The 25,165-nt window shown below is 48.2% G+C and overlaps 1 protein-coding gene across 2 annotated transcripts in view; it reads left to right on the top strand.

The window, feature by feature from the left end:
• Nucleotides 1-25,165, top strand: part of DOCK1 (dedicator of cytokinesis 1) — a 649,074-nt gene that overhangs the window by 223,689 nt on the left and 400,220 nt on the right. For both annotated transcript variants that reach the window (XM_063962225.1, XM_063962224.1), the window contains exons 21-23: nucleotides 1,399-1,499; nucleotides 9,864-9,998; nucleotides 17,040-17,148. In XM_063962225.1, coding sequence (XP_063818295.1) covers nucleotides 1,399-1,499; nucleotides 9,864-9,998; nucleotides 17,040-17,148 — 345 coding nt within the window. The remainder of the gene's footprint in view (nucleotides 1-1,398; nucleotides 1,500-9,863; nucleotides 9,999-17,039; nucleotides 17,149-25,165) is intronic.

Here is a 25,165-nt window from a genome sequence, read left to right as displayed (position 1 = left end):
TAGGGTTAGGCACTAAAAGAAGGTTACAGTTAGTTTGCAGGGGGAAACGTTAGGGTTGGGCTGCGAGGGGTAGTTTAGAGTTAGGTTGCTGGGGAGAGGTTAGGTACATGACTGAAGGTTAGGGATAGGGGAGAAATACTCAATGGAATGCTGGCTGATTGGAAGTGTGACCTAAAAGTCACAGTCACATGACTGCTGGGTACCAGAATTCGCTGCTGGCGCCGTTGCAGCTGTCAGGAGCAGGTAAGTCACCACTGTGTTACCAGGGATGATACTGTATGTCGACATTATAACATGTCAATTTTCCATCACTGCCTACATGATGAATGTCAACATGTATGATGTTGACACTATGACCGTGTCAACATTCTGATATTTGTCAACAACATGACTGGCATCATATTATGCCACACCCCACTAAGGGGGCTGTGCATTTCCTCGCAATGTCTAGCTGTGCATGTTACCATCTGCTACGGCAGGCAATCTTTGCTGAGTTTCCTGCGCCCCTCTGTGGGGCACACTGAAGGCATTTTACAGCCATTGAAGGAACTGCATCACCCCCCCCCCCCCCTTCTTAAGGCCAGTACTGATGGGAGAGATGTGTGCTGAATGATCTTAATACAGACCGCTCAGCACACATCTCTCCACCCACTCAGCACAGCGCGATGTGCTGAGCGAGGGGGTGCGACAACGGGGGGGCCGCTGACTAAATACAGCGCTGAAGTGAGCGACACGCTAGATTGAGCCTGCATGCAGGCCAATCTAGCACCAGCGATAGCTATCGCTGGGGGGCAAACACACAACAGATCCGTGCCTAAAATCTAAGCAATCTACTCAGATTTCTTTCGATTTTAAACACTGATCTCTCCGTGTGTACCCCCCTTCAGAGCCCAGTGCAGGATGCAGGGTTCACAATACCGCTACTGTCTCCCTGCTTCTTTATGGTGATGCTGGTATTTTCTCCATGCTGTCATACAGTAACCAGTTGCAGCCCAGTGAAATTACACCTTATGAATTACTGTATGATTTTCTCCTTCGTTATATGTATATATAATGACCTTCTTATGAAATAGAGCGCTTTGTACACATTCAAATTATGGTGAAAGAGCTATAGCTTTTATATATATATATATATATATATATATATATACACACACACACACACACACACACACACACACACACACACACACACATGTACGTAAATATTACAAAATGCTGTTTAGTATGTGTAGAACATGCTGTCTAGCCTCCCTGTATCGCTGCTGCCGGTGATGTATTCCCTTTGAATGGGACGCCCTGCACCCTAGGCATACTGTGAGCAGGGGGAAGATGTTGCACGGCTCAGGATGTTCCTCCCACACTCGTGCATTATTTACCGGCGTCTTTTTGTTCCAGGTATTCATTATCGGTCTGATTGCAGATCGGAAGTTTCAGCACTTCAACCCTGTCCTGGAAACTTACATAAAGAAGCACTTCAGCGCAACCTTGGCTTACACGTATGTTTAATCATTCTCATATTAACAGATCAGCCCTGACAATGCGTGCTCATTGCTCCAATAGCCAGAAAGTGGATACAAATGACGTGCCTGGGGATTATAAATTCATCCTGGATTTTTGACCTATTTAAAGCATGCAAATAGATGCAGAATTCTCTCAGATACAAAAAAGTTGTTTCCTATTTTCTTTTTACTAATATTCAAGGCAGGTAATACTAAAAAGTGCACACAAACAGCCTTACGGTAGTGCTGTAACCTCTTGCAGCCAGTATGATTTGGATACAACCTACTGTAGTATGTCTCATTGAGACATATGCGGAAGACGAATACCGAACTACAGTCTTTATTTACAGACTAGACCTACACCCTTACTTGCCTGCTACGTTGTGACAACTCTACGGAGGGTATCCAATTACAGCCGATCCGTTTTTGTCAGGTGGGCAGTACGGATGGTGTAATGGGTAGCATTACTGCGCTGAGGTCATGGGTTCAATTCCCACCATGGCCCAAAACGGTTTGAAGTTTGTATATTTTCCCTGTGCTTGTGTGGGTTTCCTCCGGGTACTCCGGTTTCCTCCCACAATCCAATATACTGGTAGGTTAATTGGCTCCTGACAAATTTAACCCTAGTGTGAATGTGTGTGTGTTGGGAATATAGATTGTAAGCTTCATTGGGGTCAGGGGCTGATGTGAATGGCCAAATATTCTCTGTATAGCGCTGCTGAATGTGTGTGCGCTATATAAAAATAACCGGTAATAGGTGAAAACGGACGGATATCACGATTAATGACTGATGGTCATTATTGTGGTGTTCAATTAGGATCTGTTTTAATCGGTCAAAACTGGACCCACAATCATGCGAAAACACAAGTCCCTGTGTTTTCGCGGGTCAGGCAACCACATATTGCCTTGAGCATCCAAAGTACAGATGGGTCCATGTTTATCTTGACCTTTAATAGGATTAACTGAGACTGGGCAGTCGGACTTAATCCCCTGCTGTATTGTTCTCTGTATTGTATTGCAGCTGAGAACAATAGATGAAGGGTATATGTTAATAAACCATGTTGTACCTAGGCGCAGCAAACTGGCCAAGATAACCGTGGACCCATCTGTATAAGCCGCGATAAGTGCTGGCATTGGGGGGAGGGAGAGGGGGGGGGGTGAGACCACCGCATCGGGGCTAATAGGATAGCCCCCAGTGATACAATTACCTGCGGTTATCGATCGCGGGTAATTGGATACCCCCGTATGAGCGTCATTGTGGAGGCATGGTTCTGCAACATGGGCCCGCCCATTGTTCTTCAACCCAGCAAATCATCATTGTCGTCAAGACCTTGGTCCAGCCCACATCACTTTTAAAGTGCAGTGGGATGTGGGAGGAGCAGGTCTAGTCCCCCCATGTGGGAGGAGCAGGTCTAGTCCCCCCAGATTTATACCCCAGATAATTCAAAGAGAATAGGCAAGTTACATTATTATTATTATTAATGTTTTCCACAACTTTTTTAAATACATATTTCTCTGACGTCCTAGTGGATGCTGGGAACTCCGTAAGGACCATGGGGAATAGCGGCTCCGCAGGAGACTGGGCACAAAAGTAAAAGCTTGAACTAGCTGGTGTGCACTGGCTCCTCCCCCTATGACCCTCCTCCAAGCCTCAGTTAGATTTTTGTGCCCGAACGAGAAGGGTGCATGCTAGGTGGCTCTCCTGAGCTGCTTAGAGTAAAAGTTTATTTTAGGTTTTTTATTTTCAGTGAGTCCTGCTGGCAACAGGCTCACTGCATCGTGGGACTAAGGGGAGAAGAAACGAACTCACCTGCGTGCAGAGTGGATTGGGTTTCGTAGGCTACTGGACATTAGCTCCAGAGGGACGATCACAGGTTCAGCCTGGATGGGTCCCGGAGCCGCGCCGCCGGCCCCCTTACAGAGCCAGAAGAACGAAGAGGTCCGGTGAAATCGGCGGCAGAAGACGTTCCTGTCTTCAACTAAGGTAGCGCACAGCACTGCAGCTGTGCGCCATTGCTCTCAGCACACTTCACACTCCGGTCACCGAGGGTGCAGGGCGCTGGGGGGGAGCGCCCTGAGACGCAATAAAAAAAAACAGAAATACCTTAGGATGGCAAAAGAAATACATCACATATAGCTCCTGGGCTATATGGATGTATTTAACCCCTGCCAGTTTTCCAGAAAAAAGCGGGAGATAAGGCCGTCGTGAAGGGGCGGAGCCTATCTCCTCAGCACACAAGCGCCATTTTCCCTCCCAGTTCCGCTGGAAGGACGGCTCCCTGACTCTCCCCTGCAGTCCCTACAGAATCAGGGTAAAAACGAGAGAGGGGGGGCACTATTGGCAGCTAAATTATAAACAGCAGCTATAAAAGGGAGTAACACTTATATAAGGTTATCCCTATATATATATAGCGCTCTGGTGTGTGCTGGCAAACTCTCCCTCTGTCTCCCCAAAGGGCTAGTGGGGTCCTGTCCTCTATCAGAGCATTCCCTGTGTGTGTGCTGGGTGTCGGTACGATTGTGTCGACATGTATGAGGAGGAAAATGATGTGGAAGCAGAGCAATTGCCTGTATTAGTGATGTCACCCCCTAGGGAGTCGACACCTGACTGGATGGTTGTATTTAAAGAACTACGTGACAATGTCAGCACTTTACAAAAAACTGTTGACGACATGAGACAGCCGACAAATCAATTAGTGCCTGTCCAGGCGTCTCAGACACCGTCAGGGGCGATAAAACGCCCGTTACCTCAGTGGGTCGACACAGACCCAGACACGGATACTGAGTCCAGTGTCGATGGTGAGGAGACAAACGTAATGTCCAGTAGGGCCACACGTTACATGATCACGGCAATGAAGGAGGCATTGAACATTTCTGACACTACAAGTACCACAAAGAAGGGTATTATGTGGGGAGTGAAAAAACTACCAGTAGCTTTTCCTGAGTCAGATGAATTAAATGAGGTGTGTGATAAAGCGTGGGTTTCCCCCGATAAAAAAGTGCTAATCTCTAATAAATTATTGGCACTATACCCTTTCCCGCCAGAGGTTAGGGCACGTTGGGAAACACCCCCTAAAGTAGATAAAGCGCTCACACGTTTATCTAAACAAGTAGCGTTACCGTCTCCTGATACGGCCGCCCTCAAAGAACCAGCGGATAGAAGGCTGGAAAATATCCTGAAGGGTATATACACACATACTGGTGTTATACTGCGACCAGCAATCGCATCAGCCTGGATGTGCAGTGCTGGAGTGGCGTGGTCGGATTCCCTGACTGAAAATATTGATACCCTGGATAGGGACAGTATATTACTAACTATAGAGCATTTGAAGGATGCATTACTATATATGCGTGATGCACAGAGGGATATTTGCACCCTGGCATCAAGAGTGAGTGCTATGTCCATTTCTGCCAGAAGAGCGTTATGGACGCGACAGTGGTCAGGGGATGCGGATTCCAAACGACATATGGAAGTATTGCCGTTTAAAGGAGAGGAGTTATTTGGGGCCGGTCTATCGGACCTGGTGGCCACGGCAACGGCCGGAAAGTCCACCTTTTTACCCCAGGTCACCTCTCAGCAAAAAAAAAGACACCGTCTTTTCAAACTCAGTCCTTTCGTTCCCATAAGTACAGGCGGGCAAAAGGCCACTCATTTCTGCCCCGGGGCAGAGGAACAGGAAAAAGACTGCACCAGGCAGCCTCTTCCCAGGAGCAGAAGCCCTCCTCTGCTTCTGCCAAGTCTTCAGCATGACGCTGGGGCTTTACAAGCGGACTCGGACACGGTGGGGGCCCGTCTCAAAAATTTCAACGCGCAGTGGGCTCACTCGCAAGTGGACCCCTGGATTCTGCAGGTAGTATCACAGGGGTACAAACTGGAATTCGAGACGTCTCCCCCTCGCCGGTTCCTGAAGTCTGCTCTACCAAAGTCTCCCTCCGACAGGGAGGCAGTTTTGGAAGCCATTCACAAGCTGTATTCCCAGCAGGTGATAATCAAGGTACCTCTCCTACAACAGGGAAAGGGGTATTATTCCACGCTGTTTGTGGTACCGAAGCCGGACGGCTCGGTGAGACCAATTTTAAATCTAAAATCCTTGAACACTTACATAAAGAGGTTCAAATTCAAGATGGAGTCACTCAGAGCAGTGATAGCAAACCTGGAAGAAGGGGACTATATGGTGTCTCTGGACATCAAGGATGCTTATCTCCACGTCCCAATCTACCCTTCTCACCAAGGGTACCTCAGGTTTGTAGTACAAAACTGTCATTATCAGTTTCAGACGCTGCCGTTTGGGTTGTCCACGGCACCTCGGGTCTTTACCAAGGTAATGGCCGAAATGATGATTCTTCTTCGAAGAAAAGGCGTTTTAATTATCCCTTACTTGGACGATCTCCTGATAAGGGCAAGGTCCAGGGAACAGTTAGAAGTCGGAGTAGCACTATCTCAGTTAGTGTTACGTCAGCACGGGTGGATCCTAAATATTCCAAAATCGCAGCTGATTCCAACGACACGTCTCCTGTTCCTAGGAATGATTCTGGACACAGTCCAGAAAAAGGTGTTTCTCCCAGAGGAGAAGGCCAGGGAGTTATCCGAGCTAGTCAGGAATCTCCTAAAACCAGGCCAGGTGTCAGTGCATCAGTGCACGAGGGTCCTGGGAAAAATGGTGGCTTCTTACGAAGCGATTCCATTTGGAAGATTCCATGCAAGAACGTTTCAGTGGGATCTTCTGGACAAATGGTCCGGATCGCATCTTCAGATGCATCAGCGGATAACCCTGTCGCCAAGGACAAGGGTGTCTCTTCTGTGGTGGCTGCAGAGTGCTCATCTACTAGAGGGCCGCAGATTCGGCATTCAGGATTGGATCCTGGTGACCACAGATGCCAGCCTGAGAGGCTGGGGAGCAGTCACACAGGGACAAAATTTCCAGGGCTTGTGGTCAAGCATGGAAACATCTCTTCATATAAACATTCTGGAACTAAGGGCCATTTACAATGCCCTAAGTCAAGCAAAACCCCTGCTTCAGGGTCAGGCGGTATTGATCCAATCGGACAACATCACGTCAGTCGCCCACGTAAACAGACAGGGTGGCACGAGAAGCAGGAGGGCGATGGCAGAAGCTGCAAGGATTCTTCGCTGGGCGGAGAATCATGTGATAGCACTGTCAGCAGTGTTCATTCCGGGAGTGGACAACTGGGAAGCGGACTTCCTCAGCAGACACGACCTTCACCCGGGGAAGTGGGGACTTCATCCAGAAGTCTTCCAAGAGATGGTAAACCGTTGGGAAAAACCAAAGGTGGACATGATGGCGTCCCGTCTCAACAAAAAACTGGACAGATATTGCGCCAGGTCAAGGGACCCTCAGGCAATAGCGGTGGACGCTCTGGTAACACCATGGGTGTACCAGTCAGTGTATGTGTTCCCTCCTCTGCCTCTCATACCAAAAGTACTGAGAATCATAAAAAGGAGAGGAGTAAGAACTATACTCGTGGTTCCGGATTGGCCAAGAAGGACTTGGTACCCGGAACTTCAAGAGATGCTCACGGAGGACCCATGGCCTCTACCTCTAAGAAAGGACCTGCTCCAGCAGGGACCTTGTCTGTTCCAAGACTTACCGCGGCTGCGTTTGACGGCATGGCGGTTGAACGCCGGATCCTGAAGGAAAAAGGCATTCCAGAAGAAGTCATCCCTACCCTGATAAAGGCCAGGAAGGATGTAACCGCAAAACATTATCACCGCATTTGGCGAAAATATGTTGCGTGGTGTGAGGCCAAAGAGGCCCCTACAGAGGAATTTCAACTGGGTCGCTTCCTACATTTCCTGCAAACAGGACTGTCTATGGGCCTAAAATTAGGGTCCATTAAAGTTCAAATTTCGGCCCAGTCGATTTTCTTCCAAAAAGAACTGGCTTCAGTGCCTGAAGTCCAGACGTTTGTCAAAGGGGTACTGCATATACAGCCTCCTTTTGTGCCCCCGGTGGCACCTTGGGATCTCAATGTGGTTTTGGGGTTCCTAAAATCACATTGGTTTGAACCACTCACCACTGTGGAATTAAAATATCTCACATGGAAGGTGGTAATGCTGTTAGCCCTGGCTTCAGCCAGGCGTGTCTCAGAATTGGCGGCTTTATCTTATAAAAGCCCTTACCTGATTTTTCACACGGATAGGGCAGAATTGCGGACTCGTCCTCAATTTCTCCCAAAGGTGGTTTCAGCGTTTCACGTGAACCAGCCTATTGTGGTGCCTGCGGCTACTAGGGACTTGGAGGACTCCAAGTTACTGGACGTAGTCAGGGCCCTCAAAATATATATTTCCAGGACGGCTGGAGTCAGGAAATCTGACTCGCTGTTTATCCTGTATGCACCCAACAAGCTGGGTGCTCCTGCTTCTAAGCAGACGATTGCTCGTTGGATTTGTAGTACAATTCAGCTTGCGCATTCTGTGGCAGGCCTGCCACAGCCAAAATCTGTAAAAGCCCATTCCACAAGGAAGGTGGGCTCATCTTGGGCGGCTGCCCGAGGGGTCTCGGCTTTACAACTTTGCCGAGCAGCTACTTGGTCAGGGGCAAACACGTTTGCTAAATTCTACAAATTTGATACCCTGGCTGAGGAGGACCTGGAGTTCTCTCATTCGGTGCTGCAGAGTCATCCGCACTCTCCCGCCCGTTTGGGAGCTTTGGTATAATCCCCATGGTCCTTACGGAGTTCCCAGCATCCACTAGGACGTCAGAGAAAATAAGAATTTACTTACCGATAATTCTATTTCTCGTAGTCCGTAGTGGATGCTGGGCGCCCATCCCAAGTGCGGATTGTCTGCAATACTTGTATATAGTTATTGTTACAAAATTCGGGTTATTATTGTTGTGAGCCATCTTTTCAGAGGCTCCTTCGTTTATCATACTGTTAACTGGGTTCAGATCACAGGTTGTACGGTGTGATTGGTGTGGCTGGTATGAGTCTTACCCGGGATTCAATATCCTTCCTTATTATGTACGCTCGTCTGGGCACAGTATCCTAACTGAGGCTTGGAGGAGGGTCATAGGGGGAGGAGCCAGTGCACACCAGCTAGTTCAAGCTTTTACTTTTGTGCCCAGTCTCCTGCGGAGCCGCTATTCCCCATGGTCCTTACGGAGTTCCCAGCATCCACTACGGACTACGAGAAATAGAATTATCGGTAAGTAAATTCTTATTTTTATTTTTGCATTGTTTTTTCATGTGCCTTTTGTAAGCTCTAGTGAGAGTTGTCTTATACTATCAATGTCCTAACAGCAGAGGCACAGGAAACTAGCCGCTAGTTGGGTACTCGATCTGGGAAATTATTTAAAGTTAGTGTTTTATTTTGATTTTTGACAAACAATACGTATCTCACAATTTTATCTACATCTGTGCATTTATTAAAGGCTCAGTTCATCTGTTCCTAAAACAATATATATTTTTCAGCTGTCCTTGGTAATCGGGATGCTGAGAGATGCTTTTTCCAAAAGTAATTTCTCACAGTAGAAAAAAAAAAACATTATTCAGATAGTTTCATAACCGCTCGGCCACCTGGGACATTCAGATTTATTGACAATATTTAATTTTGACCTCGGTTGAGCACGGAACACGGCATAAATTAATGACCTTTGCGCAAAGCAGTTCTGAAATGTCAGCAGCTTTTGTATTAGTTGACGAGCACTACAAAATATGTATTTTAAAATACTGTATATAATTATTATTTTTTATTTTATTTTTTATTTTTTATGGTATTGCTTTGTAAGGTCCCTCTCTGCCTTATTAGTTACTGTTATTGCTGTCAATCTCCTACACATATTCCATAGCGTATCACACCCAACTTTACTTACAGATGTGTCCTCATACACTATTGGCTGCTGTTGCACCGAACAGCCCCTCTAGGCGCACCAGGACCCGTGAAACTCTCTTTTTTTTTTTTAAATGTATTTTTTGCCCCAAAATGTGTTTTAGTTGCAATGTGATGTGACTAGGACGCACCAGGAGACTGTGCTGAGTAATTAGATATGTGACACTTGGGGGGGGTACACACTGGGCCAGATGTACTAAACCTGAAAAGTGATAAATATCACTGTGATAAAGTACCAGCCAATTGGCTCCTAACTGTCATTTTTCAAACACAGCCTGTGACATGACAGTTAGGAGCCGATTGGCTGGTGCTTTATCACAGTGATATTTATCACTTTTCAGGCTTAGTACATCTCCCCCAGGGTATTCTCCTTATGGGTCGCACCTATTTCAGGCCATATATTTTATTTGTGTTCACTTACCAGTTCTTGTATTCATGATGAAGCCTATGATCCCCGTCAACTGTGGGTACTAATGCTATGTTATATTGCATACATGTTTACCTAACAGGAAACTGACAAAAGTGCTGAAGAACTACGTGGACAACGCAGACAGGCCAGGGATAACAGAGCAAGTATATAAAGTAATGAAAGCCCTGGAATACATCTTCAAATTCATTGTGCGCTCCAGAATCTTGTTTATTCAGTAAGTATGGTTCTTTCAGTCCCTTCTAACTTTATTGATAAATACTTAGGATTATACTTAATCAAGAAACCATTTCAGTGTACTGTCATTTTTACATGTAATTAAATTATTTGCTTTTGTGTTGTCATTAGATGGTTCTTGGAAAAGCGTTTTCTTTAATATCCTGCCAGCTCTTTTCCCATCCATAGAATCGAGTCAATGACTTCAGCCACAGATAGTCCTATTAGCATGGCAGCCACATACAAATTCCCTTGTAACGCCCTAGGTACTTGGGATTAGGTTTTTGTGGCAAAGGAATTGTTATAACGTCGCAGATTACACATAAAGATTGTTGCAGGCAAGCAGCAGGTCACTCCCATAGGACCTCTGTCTTTGACTTTAGCAACTGAGGGCCTGATTCAAAAACGGACAGTGTCGAGGGTTCTGCAGTTGATAGTTTTTTTTTCTTTTGCTACTGCTCATGGAAACTCTTACTGCGCACACACGACCCCGAGTGACTGATGGCGTTCGCAATTGCATACAACGTCGCTAACACTTTTTCTCTGATGTCCTAGTGGATGCTGGGAACTCCGTAAGGACCATGGGGAATAGCGGGCTCCGAAGGAGGCTGGGCACTCTAGAAAGATTTATGACTACCTGGTGTGCACTGGCTCCTCCCACTATGACCCTCTTCCAAGCCTCAGTTAGATTTTGTGCCCGGCCGAGGTTGGATGCACACTAGGGGCTCTCCTGAGCCCTTAGAAAGAAAGTATAGATTTAGGTTTTTTATTTTCAGTGAGACCTGCTGGCAACAGGCTCACTGCAGCGAGGGACTAAGGGGAGAAGAAGCGAACTCGCCTGCTTGCAGCCGGATTGGGCTTCTTAGGCTACTGGACACCATTAGCTCCAGAGGGATCGACCGCAGGCCCAGTCCTTGGTGTTCGGTCCCGGAGCCGCGCCGCCGTCCCCCTTACAGAGCCAGAAGCAAGAAGAGGTCCGGAAAAACGGCGGCAGAAGACATCAGTCTTCACCAAGGTAGCGCACAGCACTGCAGCTGTGCGCCATTGCTCCTCATACACACTTCATACTCCGGTCACTGAGGGTGCAGGGCGCTGGGGGGGGGCGCCCTGAGAAGCAATAATAACACCTTGGCTGGCAAAAATTCCACAATATATAGTCCCAGAGGCTATATATGTGGAAAATACCCCTGCCAGAATATGGAAAAAAGCGGGAGAATAGTCCGCGGAAAAGGGGTGGAGCTATCTCACAGCACACTGGCGCCATTTCTCCTTCACAGATCCGCTGGAAGGAAGCTCCCTGGCTCTCCCCTGCAGTCTACACTACAGAACAGGGTAAAAACAGAGAGGGGGGGCACTAAATTTAGGCGCAGTATATAATATATAGAAAAAGCAGCTATAGGGGACATAACTCAGTTAGTCCCTGCATTATATAGCGCTCTGGTGTGTGCTGGCATACTCTCACTCTGTCCCCCCAAAGGGCTTTTGTGGGTCCTGTCCTCATTCGGAGCATTCCTTGTGTGTGTGCGGTGTGTCGGTACGGCTGTGTCAACATGTTTGATGAGGATAATGATGTGGAGGCGGAGCAGATGCCTTTAGAAGGGATGTCACCCCCTGCGGGGCAGACACCTGAGTGGATGAGCTTATGGAAAGTAATGAGTGCACGTATAGACTCCTTACATAAGAAAATTGACGACATGCCAAATGTGGGACAGCCGACTTCTCAGCTCGTGCCTGCCCAGGCGTCGCATGGGTCGTCAGGGGCTCTAAAACGCCCGCTACCGCAAGCAGACCCAGATATCGACACTGATACTGACACCAGTGTCGACGACGATGAGTCTAACCTGATGCCCACTAAGGCCATTCACTGCATGATTGAGGCAATGAAAGAGGTGTTACACATTTCTGATATAACTACAGGTACCATTAAAAAGGGTATTATGTTTGGGGAGAAAAAACTACCCGTAGTTTTTCCCCCATCAGATGAATTAAATGAAGTGTGTGAAGAAGCGTGGGCTTTCCCTGATAAAAAATTGGTAATTCCTAAGAAGGTACTAATGGCGTTCCCTTTCCCGCCAGAGGATAGGTCACGTTGGGAAACACCCCCCAGGGTGGATAAAGCGCTCACACGTTTGTCTAAAAAGGTGGCACTACCGTCTCCGGATACGGCCGCCCTCAAGGAACCTGCTGATAGAAAGCAGGAGGCGATCCTGAAGTCTGTATATACACACTCAGGCATTATACTTAGGCCAGCTATTGCGTCAGCTTGGATGTGCAGTGCTGCCGCTGCGTGGTCAGATAAACTGTCAGAAAATATTGACACATTAGACAGAGACCCGATCCTGTTAACCATAGACCATATAAAAGACTCAGTCTTATGTATGAGAGATGCACAGAGGGAAATCTGCCGACTGGCATCTAAAGTAAGTGCATTGTCCATTTCTGCTAGGAGAGGCTTATGGACTCGCCAGTGGACAGGAGATGCAGATTCTAAAAAGCACATGAAAGTGTTGCCATATAAGGGTGAGGAATTATTTGGGGATGGTCTCTCGGACCTAGTTTCCACAGCAACGTCTGGGAAGTCAGCATTTTTACCCCATGTCCCCTCACAGCCTAAGAAGGCGCCGTTTTATCAGGTTCAGTCCTTTCGGACCCAGAAAAACAGGCGTGGAAAAGGCGGGTCCTTTCTGTCTAGAGGCAGAGGTAGGGGAAAAAGGCTGCAACAAACAGCAGGTTCCCAGGAGCAAAAGTCCTCCCCCGCTTCTTCTTCCAAGTCCGCCGCATGACGGTGGGGCTCCACAGGCGGAGCCAGGTACGGTGGGGGGTCGCCTCAAGAATTTCAGCGATCAGTGGGCTCGCTCACAGGTGGATCCCTGGATCCTGCAAATAGTATCTCAGGGGTACAAACTGGAATTCGAGGCGTCCCCACCCCACCGGTTCCTAAAATCTGCCTTGCCGATTGCTCCCTCAGACAGGGAGGCGGTGCTAGCGGCAATTCACAAGCTGTATTCCCAGCAGGTGATAATCAAGGTACCCCTACTTCAACAAGGCCGGGGTTATTATTCCATACTATTTGTGGTACCGAAACCGGACGGTTCGGTGAGACCCATTTTAAATTTAAAATCCTTGAACACGTACATAAAGAAATTCAAGTTTAAGATGGAATCGCTCAGGGCGGTTATTGCAAGCCTGGACGAGGGGGATTACATGGTATCCCTGGACATCAGGGATGCTTACTTGCATGTCCCCATTTACCATCCTCACCAGGAGTACCTCAGATTTGTGGTACAGGATTGCCATTACCAATTCCAGACGCTGCCGTTTGGCCTGTCCACGGCACCGAGGGTATTTACCAAGGTTGTGGCGGAAATGATGATACTCCTTAGAAAAAAGGGAGTTTTAATTATTCCGTACTTGGACGATCTCCTAATAAAAGCGAGGTCCAAGGAACAGTTGTTGGTGGGAGTAGCACTATCTCAGGAGGTGCTGCACCAGCACGGCTGGATTCTGAATATCCCAAAGTCTCAGCTGGTTCCGACGACACTGCTACTGTTCCTGGGTATGATTCTGGATACAGTCCAGAAGAAAGTGTTTCTCCCGGAGGAGAAAGCCAGGGAGTTGTCATCTCTAGTCAGAGACCTCCTGAAACCAAAACAGGTATCAGTGCATCGCTGCACACGGGTCCTGGGAAAGATGGTGGCTTCTTACGAAGCAATTCCCTTCGGCAGGTTCCATGCCAGAATCTTCAGTGGGACCTGTTGGACCAGTGGTCCGGATCGCATCTTCAGATGCATCGCTTAATAACCCTGTCTCCAAGAACCAGGGTGTCTCTACTGTGGTGGCTGCAGAGTGCCCATCTTCTAGAGGGCCGCAGGTTCGGCATACAGGACTGGGTCCTGGTGACCACGGATGCCAGCCTTCGAGGCTGGGGGGCAGTCATACAGGGAAGAAACTTCCAAGGACTATGGTCGAGTCAGGAGACTTCCCTTCACATAAATATTCTGGAACTAAGGGCCATCTACAATGCCCTAAGTCAAGCAAGATCCCTGCTCCTACACCAGCCGGTGCTGATCCAGTCAGACAACATCACGGCAGTCGCCCATGTAAATCGACAGGGCGGCACAAGAAGCAGGATGGCGATGGCAGAAGCCACAAGAATTCTCCGATGGGCGGAGAATCATGTACTAGCACTGTCAGCAGTGTTCATTCCGGGAGTGGACAACTGGGAAGCAGACTTCCTCAGCAGACACGACCTCCACCCGGGAGAGTGGGGACTTCACCCAGAAGTCTTCCAGATGCTGGTAAACCGTTGGGAAAAACCACAGGTGGACATGATGGCGTCCCGTCTCAACAAAAAGTTAAAAAGATATTGCGCCAGGTCAAGGGACCCTCAGGCGATAGCTGTGGACGCTCTAGTGACACCGTGGGTGTACCAGTCGGTTTATGTGTTCCCTCCTCTGCCTCTCATTCCAAAGGTATTGAGAATAATAAGAAAGCGAGGAGTAAACACAATTCTCGTGGTTCCGGATTGGCCAAGACGAGCGTGGTACCCGGAACTTCAAGAGATGCTCTCAGAGGACCCGTGGCCTCTACCGCTCAGACAGGACCTGTTACAGCAGGGGCCCTGTCTGTTCCAAGACTTACCGCGGCTGCGTTTGACGGCATGGCGGTTGAACACCGGATCCTAAAGGAAAAGGGTATTCCGGAAGAAGTCATTCCTACGCTTATTAAGGCCAGGAAAGATGTTACGGCAACGCATTATCACCGCATATGGCGGAAATATGTTGCATGGTGCGAGGCCAATAAGGCCCCAACAGAGGAATTTCAACTAGGTCGATTTCTGCATTTCCTGCAAGCAGGAGTGGATATGGGCCTAAAACTAGGCTCCATTAAAGTACAGATCTCGGCTCTGTCGATTTTCTTTCAAAAAGAACTAGCTTCAGTACCTGAAGTTCATTATTAGCCTTGGCTTCAGCCAGGCGAGTGTCAGAATTGGCGGCTTTATCATGTAAAAGCCCTTATCTGATTTTCCATATGGATAGGGCAGAGTTGAGGACTCGTGCCCAATTTCTCCCTAAGGTGGTGTCAGCATTTCACCTGAACCAGCCTATTGTGGTGCCGGCGGCTACTAGTGAATTGGAGGACTCCAAGTTGCTAGACGTTGTCAGGGCCCTGAAAATATATGTTTCCAGGACGGCTGGAGTCAGAAAATCTGACTCGCTGTTTATCCTGTATGCACCCAACAAGCTGGGTGCTCCTGCTTCTAAGCAGTCTATTGCTCGCTGGATTTGTAGTACAATTCAGCTTGCACATTCTGTGGCAGGCATTCCACAGCCAAAATCTGTAAATGCCCATTCCACAAGGAAGGTGGGCTCATCTTGGGCGGCTGCCCGAGGGGTCTCGGCTTTACAACTTTGCCGAGCAGCCACTTGGTCAGGGGCAAACACGTTTGCAAAATTCTACAAATTTGATACCCTGGCTGAGGAGGACCTGGAGTTCTCTCATTCGGTGCTACAGAGTCATCTGCACTCTCCCGCCCGTTTGGGAGCTTTGGTATAATCCCCATGGTCCTTACGGAGTTCCCAGCATCCACTAGGACGTCAGAGAAAATAAGAATTTACTCACCGGTAATTCTATTTCTCGTAGTCCGTAGTGGATGCTGGGCGCCCATCCCAAGTGCGGATTGTCTGCAATACTTGTAAATAGTTATTGTTAACTAAAGGGTTATTGTTGAGCCATCTGTTGAGAGGCTCAGTTGTTTTCCATAGTGTCAAACTGGATATAGTATCACGAGTTGTACGGTGTGATTGGTGTGGCTGGTAAGAGTCTTACCCGGGATTCTAAATCCTTCCTTATTATGTCAGCTCGTCCGGGCACAGTGTCCTAACTGAGGCTTGGAGGAGGGTCATAGTGGGAGGAGCCAGTGCACACCAGGTAGTCATAAATCTTTCTAGAGTGCCCAGCCTCCTTCGGAGCCCGCTATTCCCCATGGTCCTTACGGAGTTCCCAGCATCCACTACGGACTACGAGAAATAGAATTACCGGTGAGTAAATTCTTATTTTCACGATCCCTGGGTGTTTCAGGGCGGAGACTGGGAGGTGTCCTAAATTGGACGAAAACGTTTCATGGCCGTGTCATGGGCGTGTCTGCTGCATTCCCAATCAGATCCACCGCTTTATAGGCTGTGTTTAGTTGCTACCGCTGATGTCAATGAGGCGACTGATGTTGGAGTGTTTACAGTCTCCATTACAATTGCGCAGACCCTGAAAGTGGGTGTGTCAGCGCTCATACACTCCATCGCACAGTGCAGCACAAAGGGAAGGCTGAGATCAGCATCTGCGTATTCCCGCAAACACTATTGAGGGATCGTGGCTACATTATCAACCATCTTTGAATCAGGCGCTGAGTCGCTAGCAGGAGACGCCAGCCTCCGTAGTCGGGGCATCCAATCATTGTACTGTATTTGTATAAGTGATGCAAACAAGACCCATATTTTGTAATAATAAAAAAAAAATAATCTCAATTGATGTTTTGGTTTTCCAATGTTGCGGTTGCGCTGCCACAGGAGCCCCTCCTCCCTAGGAATCGTTTGTGTTCTGCTGGCGCAGTGTTCCATCTCACAGCTGTGTTCAGTGATGGAATGTCAGGAAACCTTTCTAGGATAAGATAGGACACCACTTACGCTGTATAGTGCTATTGATCATTTTATGATATGTAGCATTCTAGTTTTGTCCTAATTTGAGTGGTGTGGCCCTAATGCCTTGGAAGGTGTATGCCAGGCATGTCCAAACTGCGGCCCTCCAGCTGTTGAGAAACTACACATCCCAGCATGCCCTGACACAGCTTTAGCGTTCTTCTGACAGCAAAACTGTGTCAGGGCATGCTGGGATATGTAGTTTCACAACAGCTGGAGGGCCGCAGTTTGGACATGCCTGGTGTATGCTGTTTCTGTGCTAGTTGTCAGGTCTTTTTCTTAGCCTGTCTCATTGCAGAATGTTCGCGTTCTTACAGAATATAAGAATATCATGTATTTTCATGTTACAGACTTTATGAAAATAAGGGAGAAGCGGAGTTTATGGAGTCCTTACTGCAGCTGTTTAAGTCTATGAATGAGATGACGAGCAGCCAGACTGACCAGACGGTTATAGTTAAGGTAAGCGGTGTCAGAAGGAAATGCGGTATAGAAAAGTTGTCTGTACGGTATGCCAGGTCATTGTATGTGTGTCACGGCTGGTAATCCAGTAGAAGGTGTACATAGGCATATTGCAATGACCGGCAGATGATAATGAGGGGTTCGGTATGGGATGCCGGCGATCACATGACCGTTACTGGTATCCCAACATTGAGAATGCCAACATGGGATGGGTTAAGTGTTTTACACCTCCCCTGTCCCCTACCCTAACTCACCTGGGGTGGTGGCTAGGGCTACGACGTGTTGGGCTACATCTAATCACCCCTCTAGTGCCTAACCCTCCCCCTTGACCCTAACAGTGACCCCAATACTTACCTTCGGTGTGTCGACAGTCTGTGTTCCTGTGCCGGTATTCCGAGTGGTGTCGGTCACATGACCGCCGCCATCCCAACTGCCGGATTGTTTAACAACTACAGAAAGCCACATAGGGGTACATTGACTAAGCAGTGATAAGAGCAGAGAAGTGAGCCAGTGGAGAAGTTGCCCATGGCAACCAATCAGCACTGAAGTAACATCTATAATTTGCATACTATAGAATGATACAGAGCTGCTGATTGGTTAATGGGGAAATTTCTTCACTGGCTCACTTTTCCGTTCTTATCACTGCTTAGTAAATGTACCCCTAAAGGTAACTGAACGAAATTAGCACAGACGTAATAATATCAAAAAAAGAACTCGTATGGTGATAACCACACAAATTCAGGGATTGACGGGCTCTTCTATCTTTTATATGAATGTCACTTCTTCCATATAACCAGTTGACGCTAGTGCCGCAGAAAGGAATTCAGTGCATAGTTTATAAGAATAATAATGAACTAGAATACACCTGCTCACAGCAACAGTAGCTGGTGTCTACCTGTGACGTAGCAGGTCCTACATGACCTAGGCCTTGAAGTTGTCTACCTTAGAATATACAGTGTGCGCCGTTCTGAACATGGAGGCGTACACAGAACATGTAAGCCACTGTCAGCTCTTTAACTCCAGTCACAAGCGCAGCGTTTCGGAGGCTGCTGGGTGCAAACTGTGTGCACTGTTTCGGTAAGAGTACTAGGAGCTTTACTTAACTGGCATGGTCAGATTTCATGCAACTGCGCTGTCCCACCCTGTCCCCCCCCCCCCCCCCCGTTTTTGACGAGGAGATCTGTTCTGCAGATGTGCATAATATAATGTTTAAATATTTAAAAAAATACTTTTTCAACTTTATTAAATAAAATACATTTTAAAAAACAATGTTAACGCTTTTGAAGGGAAAAATCGTCAGTTAAGTGGTTTAAATCTCCCTGTTGCAGTTTGAGGAGGATGGTTAGGGAGATGGTCATTGTTCTTCCCAGATGTTTAACAACGCGACACAGAGTGCGCAGTTTCTACTAGGCAGCATATGAACGCTGTTTTATAAGTATGATTTAATGTGAGCTTGATAGTGAGTCGATTGAGCCTGTAAGGAATGCCTCGGGCGTGAGAACCTATAAAAGATGGAATAAAGAAAGGGCAGTGCCCTTGGTTAGCTGTTCAAGTGATTTCTTTATTCCATTTAAGTACATTTGTGTCAGTTATGTGACCCACATAGGATGGGCCTAGTCTAGTTTGTCAGCATTCAATCTAACCTCATACTTTATGGGGTTCTCCAGAATACACAATTACCTGTGACAAGAAAGCTGGTCTCTTTTCCAAATCATCAAAGCTGCCATTACTATAGGCTATCATGCCCCAGTTTTCTAGTCCAGGAATCGAATCTGGCTCGCATGTACATGGGAGAGGGCAGAGCCGAATTAAGAGGGGGGGATTTTACCTTTGAAAAAGCTGTCCTTTGTGACAGCGAAACGCGTAAGACTTTTGGACCTGTGGACATCCACCGACATCCAGAATTATCGGACCATGGTCTTATCACTTGGAGCCTTGGTGTCGCTGTGCATAAGGAGTGTTATCAGGAACCCTACAATTTTGTGCTGGAGCCATTGGGGTCATTCCGATCCGATCGCTCGCTGCAGTTTGTCGCAGCGATCGGGTCGGAACTGGGCATGCGCCAGCGCCGCAGTGCACCGGCGCATGGCAGTCGTCGTTGCCTAGCGATCGCCTCTGAGACAGAGGCGGTCACTGGGCGGGAGGGGGCTGAACGGCGGCGTTAAGCCGCCGTTTAGTAGGTGCGATCTGGCCAACGCAGGCGTGGCCGGACCGTTGGGGGGGAAGGGGGGGGCGTGCCGCGCCGGCTGCGTGACATCTCACGCAGCCGCTGCGGGCAGCGACACACAACTCCCGGCCAGCCGCAGGAGCTGCGCTGGCCGGGAGTTACTCCACAAATACAAGAGCATCGCCGCTGTGCAATGCTTTTGTATTTGTGCAGGGGAAGGGGGCCGCACTGACATGCGGGGTGGACGAGCCCTGTGCTGGGCGTCCCCCCGCCTGTCAGGGAAGATGATCGTAGCTGTGCTAAATTTAGCACAGCTACGATCAACTCGTAATAACCCCCATTGCCAACTGGACCACCACCTATGGGATATTAACATTGTCACTCCTGGACTGGTAAATATTTGGAACTGACAGTCCCCACAGTGAAAGGCTTTCCTTTGCAATACATGTCCACCTACCACTGGAATATACGGTGATATGTCACTTGTCCTAAATTTATCAAAGACTTTCTGATTTCTAAAGCTCCTACCAACTAATTTTTAAAAGTACTGTGTGTTTTACTAGCAAGGCAGAGATTTCTTCCTCTTAAGTGTTTATTTTTCATAAATAATTCATCAGTTGCTTTTTAAACAAATACACCTGTCCGTTTACATCAATGGAGTTAGCGCTGTGTTGCTTTTAGATTACGTTTTTTGGATTGACTATCCGTTTTTCGAACAGCTGCTTAGAAGACCAGCTCGGACTAAGCACGGGGGCATTTTTGCTTTCAAGAGCAATTAATATTTTTCCTAATCGAAGGGGGGCCCAGGGGGGGGGGGGGGGGGGGGTCGAGGGGGGGCGCTGAGTTTCCAGCATCTCTCCATGGGTTACAATTACGGCGCTGAGTTTCCAGCATCTCTCCATGGGTTACAATTACAGCCGCGGCACCGCATAGAAGTGCAGGACAGCTGAGCGACGTGTAAACGTGCAGCCTGCGGCTCAATCATTTACCGGGCGCACAGGCTGCAGTTCAAGAAAAAATCGTGGACTGTGGAGCCAGTGGAGGGTGCGTGAGTGGGCTCTCCTGTCACTTAGGGATGGCAATCCCTAGTGTCACTGCAGAGACAAAAGTAAGCTGGCTTTATTTTATTTCTCTATCGTCCTAGTGGATGCTGGGGTTCCTGAAAGGACCATGGGGAATAGCGGCTCCGCAGGAGACAGGGCACAAAAGTAAAGCTTTCCGATCAGGTGGTGTGCACTGGCTCCTCCCCCTATGACCCTCCTCCAAGCCAGTTAGATTTTGTGCCCGGCCGAGAAGGGTGCAATCTAGGTGGCTCTCCTAAAGAGCTGCTTAGAAAAGTTTAGCTTAGGTTTTTTATTTTACAGTGAGTCCTGCTGGCAACAGGATCACTGCATCGAGGGACTTAGGGGAGAAGAAGTGAACTCACCTGCGTGCAGGATGGATTGGCTTCTTGGCTACTGGACATCAGCTCCAGAGGGACGATCACAGGTACAGCCTGGATGGTCACCGGAGCCTTGCCGCCGGCCCCCTTGCAGATGCTGAAGTAAGAAGAAGGTCCAGAATCGGCGGCAGAAGACTCCTCAGTCTTCTAAAGGTAGCGCACAGCACTGCAGCTGTGCGCCATTTTCCTCTCAGCACACTTCACACGGCAGTCACTGAGGGTGCAGGGCGCTGGGAGGGGGGCGCCCTGGGAGGCAAATGAATACCTATTTTGGCTAAAAATACCTCACATATAGCCTCCGGAGGCTATATGGAGATATTTAACCCCTGCCAGAATCCGTTAAGAGCGGGAGACGAGGCCGCCGAAAAAGGGGCGGGGCCTATCTCCTCAGCACACAGCGCCATTTTCCCTCACAGAAAGGCTGGAGGGAAGGCTCCCAGGCTCTCCCCTGCACTGCACTACAGAAACAGGGTTAAAACAGAGAGGGGGGGCACTAATTTGGCGTTAAAAATATATAAAAAAAAAAGATGCTATAAGGGAAAACACTTATATAAGGTTGTCCCTATATAATTATAGCGTTTTTGGTGTGTGCTGGTAAACTCTCCCTCTGTCTCTCCAAAGGGCTAGTGGGTCCTGTCCTCTATCAGAGCATTCCCTGTGTGTGTGCTGTGTGTCGGTACGTGTGTGTCGACATGTATGAGGACGATGTTGGTGAGGAGGCGGAGCAATTGCCTGTAATGGTGATGTCACTCTCTAGGGAGTCGACACCGGAATGGATGGCTTATTTAGGGAATTACGTGATAATGTCAACACGCTGCAAGGTCGGTTGACGACATGAGACGGCCGACAAACAATTAGTACCGGTCCAGACGTCTCAAAAACACCGTCAGGGGTTTTAAAACGCCCGTTTACTTTAGTCGGTCGACACAGACACAGACAGGGACACTGAATCCAGTGTCGACGGTGAATAAACAAACGTATTCCTTATTAGGGCCACACGTTAAAGGCAATGAAGGAGGTGTTTCATATTTCTGATACTACAAGTACCACAAAAGAGGGTATTATGTGGGATGTGAAAAAACTACCGTAGTTTTTCCTGAATCAGATAAATTAAATAAAGTGTGTGATGATGCGTGGGTTCCCCCCGATAGAAAATTATGGGCGGTATACCCTTTCCCGCCAGAAGTTAGGGCGCGTTGGGAAACACCCCTTAGGGTGGATAAGGCGCTCACACGCTTATCAAAACAAGTGGCGGTACCGTCTATAGATAGGGCCGTCCTCAAGGACCAGCTGACAGGAGGCTGGAAAATATCATAAAAAGTATATACACACATACTGGTGTTATACTGCGACCAGCGATCGCCTCAGCCTGGATGTGCAGAGCTGGGGTGGCTTGGTCGGATTCCCTGACTAAAAATATTGATACCCTTGACAGGGACAGTATTTTATTGACTATAGAGCATTTTAAAGGATGCATTTCTATATATGCGAGATGCACAGAGGGATATTTGCACTCTGGCATCAAGAGTAAATGCGATGTCCATATCTGCCAGAAGATGTTATGGACACGACAGTGGTCAGGTGATGCAGATTCCAAACGGCACAAAGGTGTATTGCCGTATAAAGGAAGAGGAGTTATTTGGGGTCGGTCCATCGGACCTGGTGGCCACGGCAACTGCTGGAAAATCCGCCGTTTTTACCCTAAGTCACATCTCTGCAGAAAAAGACACCGTCTTTTCAGCCTCAGTCCTTTCGTCCCTATAAGATCATATCTGCCCAGGGATAGAGGAAAGGGAAGAAGACTGCAGCAGGCAGCCCATTCCCAGGAACAGAAGCGTTCCACCGCTTCTGACAAGTTCTCAGCATGGCGCTGAGACCGTACAGGACCCCTGGATCCTACAAGTAGTATCCCAGGGGTACAGATTGGAATGTCGAGACGTTTCCCCTTCGCAGGCTCCTGAAGTCTGCTTTACCAAGGTCTCCCTCCGACAAGGAGGCAGCATGGGAAAAAATTCACAAGCTGTATTCCCAGCAGGTGATAATTAAATTACCCCTCCTACTACAAGAAAAGGGGTATTATTCCACACTATATTGTGGTACTGAAGCCAGAAGGCTAGGTGAGACTTATTCTAAAAATTTTTTTGAACACTTACAAAGGTTCAAATCAAGATGGAGTCACTCAGAGCAGTGATAACGAACCAGGAAGAAGGGGACTATATAGTGTCCCGGGACATCAGGGATGCTTACCTCTATGTCCCAAATTTGCCCTTCTCACTAAGGGTACCTCAGGTTCGTGGTGCAGAACTGTCACTATCAGTTTCAGACGCTGCCGTTTGGATTGTCCACGGCACCCCGGGTCTTTACCAAGGTAATGGCCGAAATGATGATTCTTCTTCGAAGAAAAGGCGTCTTAATTATCCCTTACTTGGACGATCTCCTGATAAGGGCATAGTCCAGGGAACAGTTGGAGGTCGGAGTAGCACTATCTCGGATACTGCTACAACAGCACGGGTGGATTCTAAATATTCCAAAATCGCAGCTGATCCCGACGACACGTCTGCTGTGCCTAGGGATGATTCTGGACACAGTCCAGAAAAAGGTGTTTCTCCCGGAAGAGAAAGCCAGGGAGTTATCCGAGCTAGTCAGGAACCTCCTAAAAACAGTGCATCATTGCACAAGGGTCCTGGTAAAAATGGTGGCTTCCTACGAAGCAATTCCATTCGGCAGATTTCACGCAAGAACTTTTCAGTGGGATCTGCTGGACAAATGGTCCGGATCGCATCTTCAGATGCATCAGCGGATAACCCTATATCCAAGGACAAGGGTGTCTCTCCTGTGGTGGTTATAGAGTGCTCATCTTCTAGAGGGCCGCAGATTCGGCATTCAGGATTGGATGCTGGTGACCACGGAGCCCAGCCCGAGAGGCTGGGGAGCAGTCACACAAGGAAAAAATTTCCAGGGAGTGTGATCAAGTCTGGAGACTTTTCTCCACATAAATATACTGGAGCTAAGGGTAAATTTATAATGCTCTAAGCTTAGCAAGACCTCTGCTTCAAGGTCAGCCGGTATTGATCCAGTGGGAAAAACATCACGGCAGTCGCCCACGTAAACAGACAGGGCGACACAAGAAGCAGGAGGGCAATGGCAAAAACTGCAAGGACTTTTCGCTGGGCGGAAAATCATGTGATAGCACTGTCAGCAGTGTTTCATCCCGGGAATGGAAACTGGGAAGCAGACTTCCTCAGCAGGCACGACCTCCACCCGGGAGAGTGGAAACTTCATCGGGAAGTTTTTTCCACATGATTGTAAACCGTTGGGAAATACCAAAGGTGGACATGATGGCGTCCCGTCTGAACAAAAAACGGGACAGGTATTGCGCCAGGTCAAGAGACCCTCAGGCAATAGCTGTGGACGTTCTGGTAACACCGTGGGTGTACCAGTCGGTGTATGTGTTCCCTCCTCTGCTTCTCATACCTAAGGTGCTGAGAATTATAAGACGTAGAGGAGTAAGAACTATACTCATGGCTCCGGATTGGCCAAGAAGGACTTGGTACCCGGAACTTCAAGAGATGCTTACAGAGGTCTTATGGCCTCTGCCGCTAAGAAGGGACTTGCTTCAGCAAGTACCATGTCTGTTCCAAGACTTACCGCAGCTGCGTTTGTCGGCATGGCGGTGGAAAGCCGGATCCTAAGGGAAAAAGGCATTCCGGAAGAGGTCATTCCTACCCTGGTCAAAGCCAGAAAGGAGGTGACCGCACAACATTATCACCACATGTGGCGAAAATATGTTGCGTGGTGTGAGGCCAGGAAGGCCCCACAAAGAAATTTCAACTCGGTCGTTTCCTGCATTTCCTGCAAACAGGAGTGTCTATGGGCCTCAAATTGGGGTCCATTAAGGTTCAAATGTCGGCCCTGTCGATTTTCTTCCAGAAAGAATTGGCTTCAGTTCCTGAAGTCCAGAAGTTTGTCAAGGGAGTATTGCATATACAACCCCCTTTTGTGCCTCCAGTGGCACTGTGGGATCTCAACGTAGTTCTGGGATTCCTCAAATCACATTGGTTTAAAACCAGTCAAATCTGTGGATTTGAAGCATCTCACATAAAAAGTGACCATGCTCTTGGCCCTGGCCTGGACCAGGCGAGTGTCAAATTGGTGGTTTTTTCTCAAAAAAGCCCATATCTGTTTGTCCATTCGGACAGGGCAGAGCTGCGGACTCGTCCCCAGTTCTCTCCCTAAGGTGGTGTCAGTGTTTCACCTGAACCAGCTTATTGTGGTGCCTTGCACCTACTAGGGACTTGGAGGACTCCAAGTTGCTAGATGTTGTCAGGGCCCTGAAAATATGTTCCAGGACGGCTGGAGTCAGGAAAACTGACTTGCTGTTATCCTGTATGCACCCAACAAACTGGGTG

Source organism: Pseudophryne corroboree, chromosome 3 (genome assembly GCF_028390025.1).
Source record: "Pseudophryne corroboree isolate aPseCor3 chromosome 3, aPseCor3.hap2, whole genome shotgun sequence".
NCBI classification, from domain to species: domain Eukaryota; kingdom Metazoa; phylum Chordata; class Amphibia; order Anura; family Myobatrachidae; genus Pseudophryne; species Pseudophryne corroboree.
Note: the sequence above shows the minus strand (reverse complement) of the source record. Positions and strands in the feature narration are given on the sequence as shown.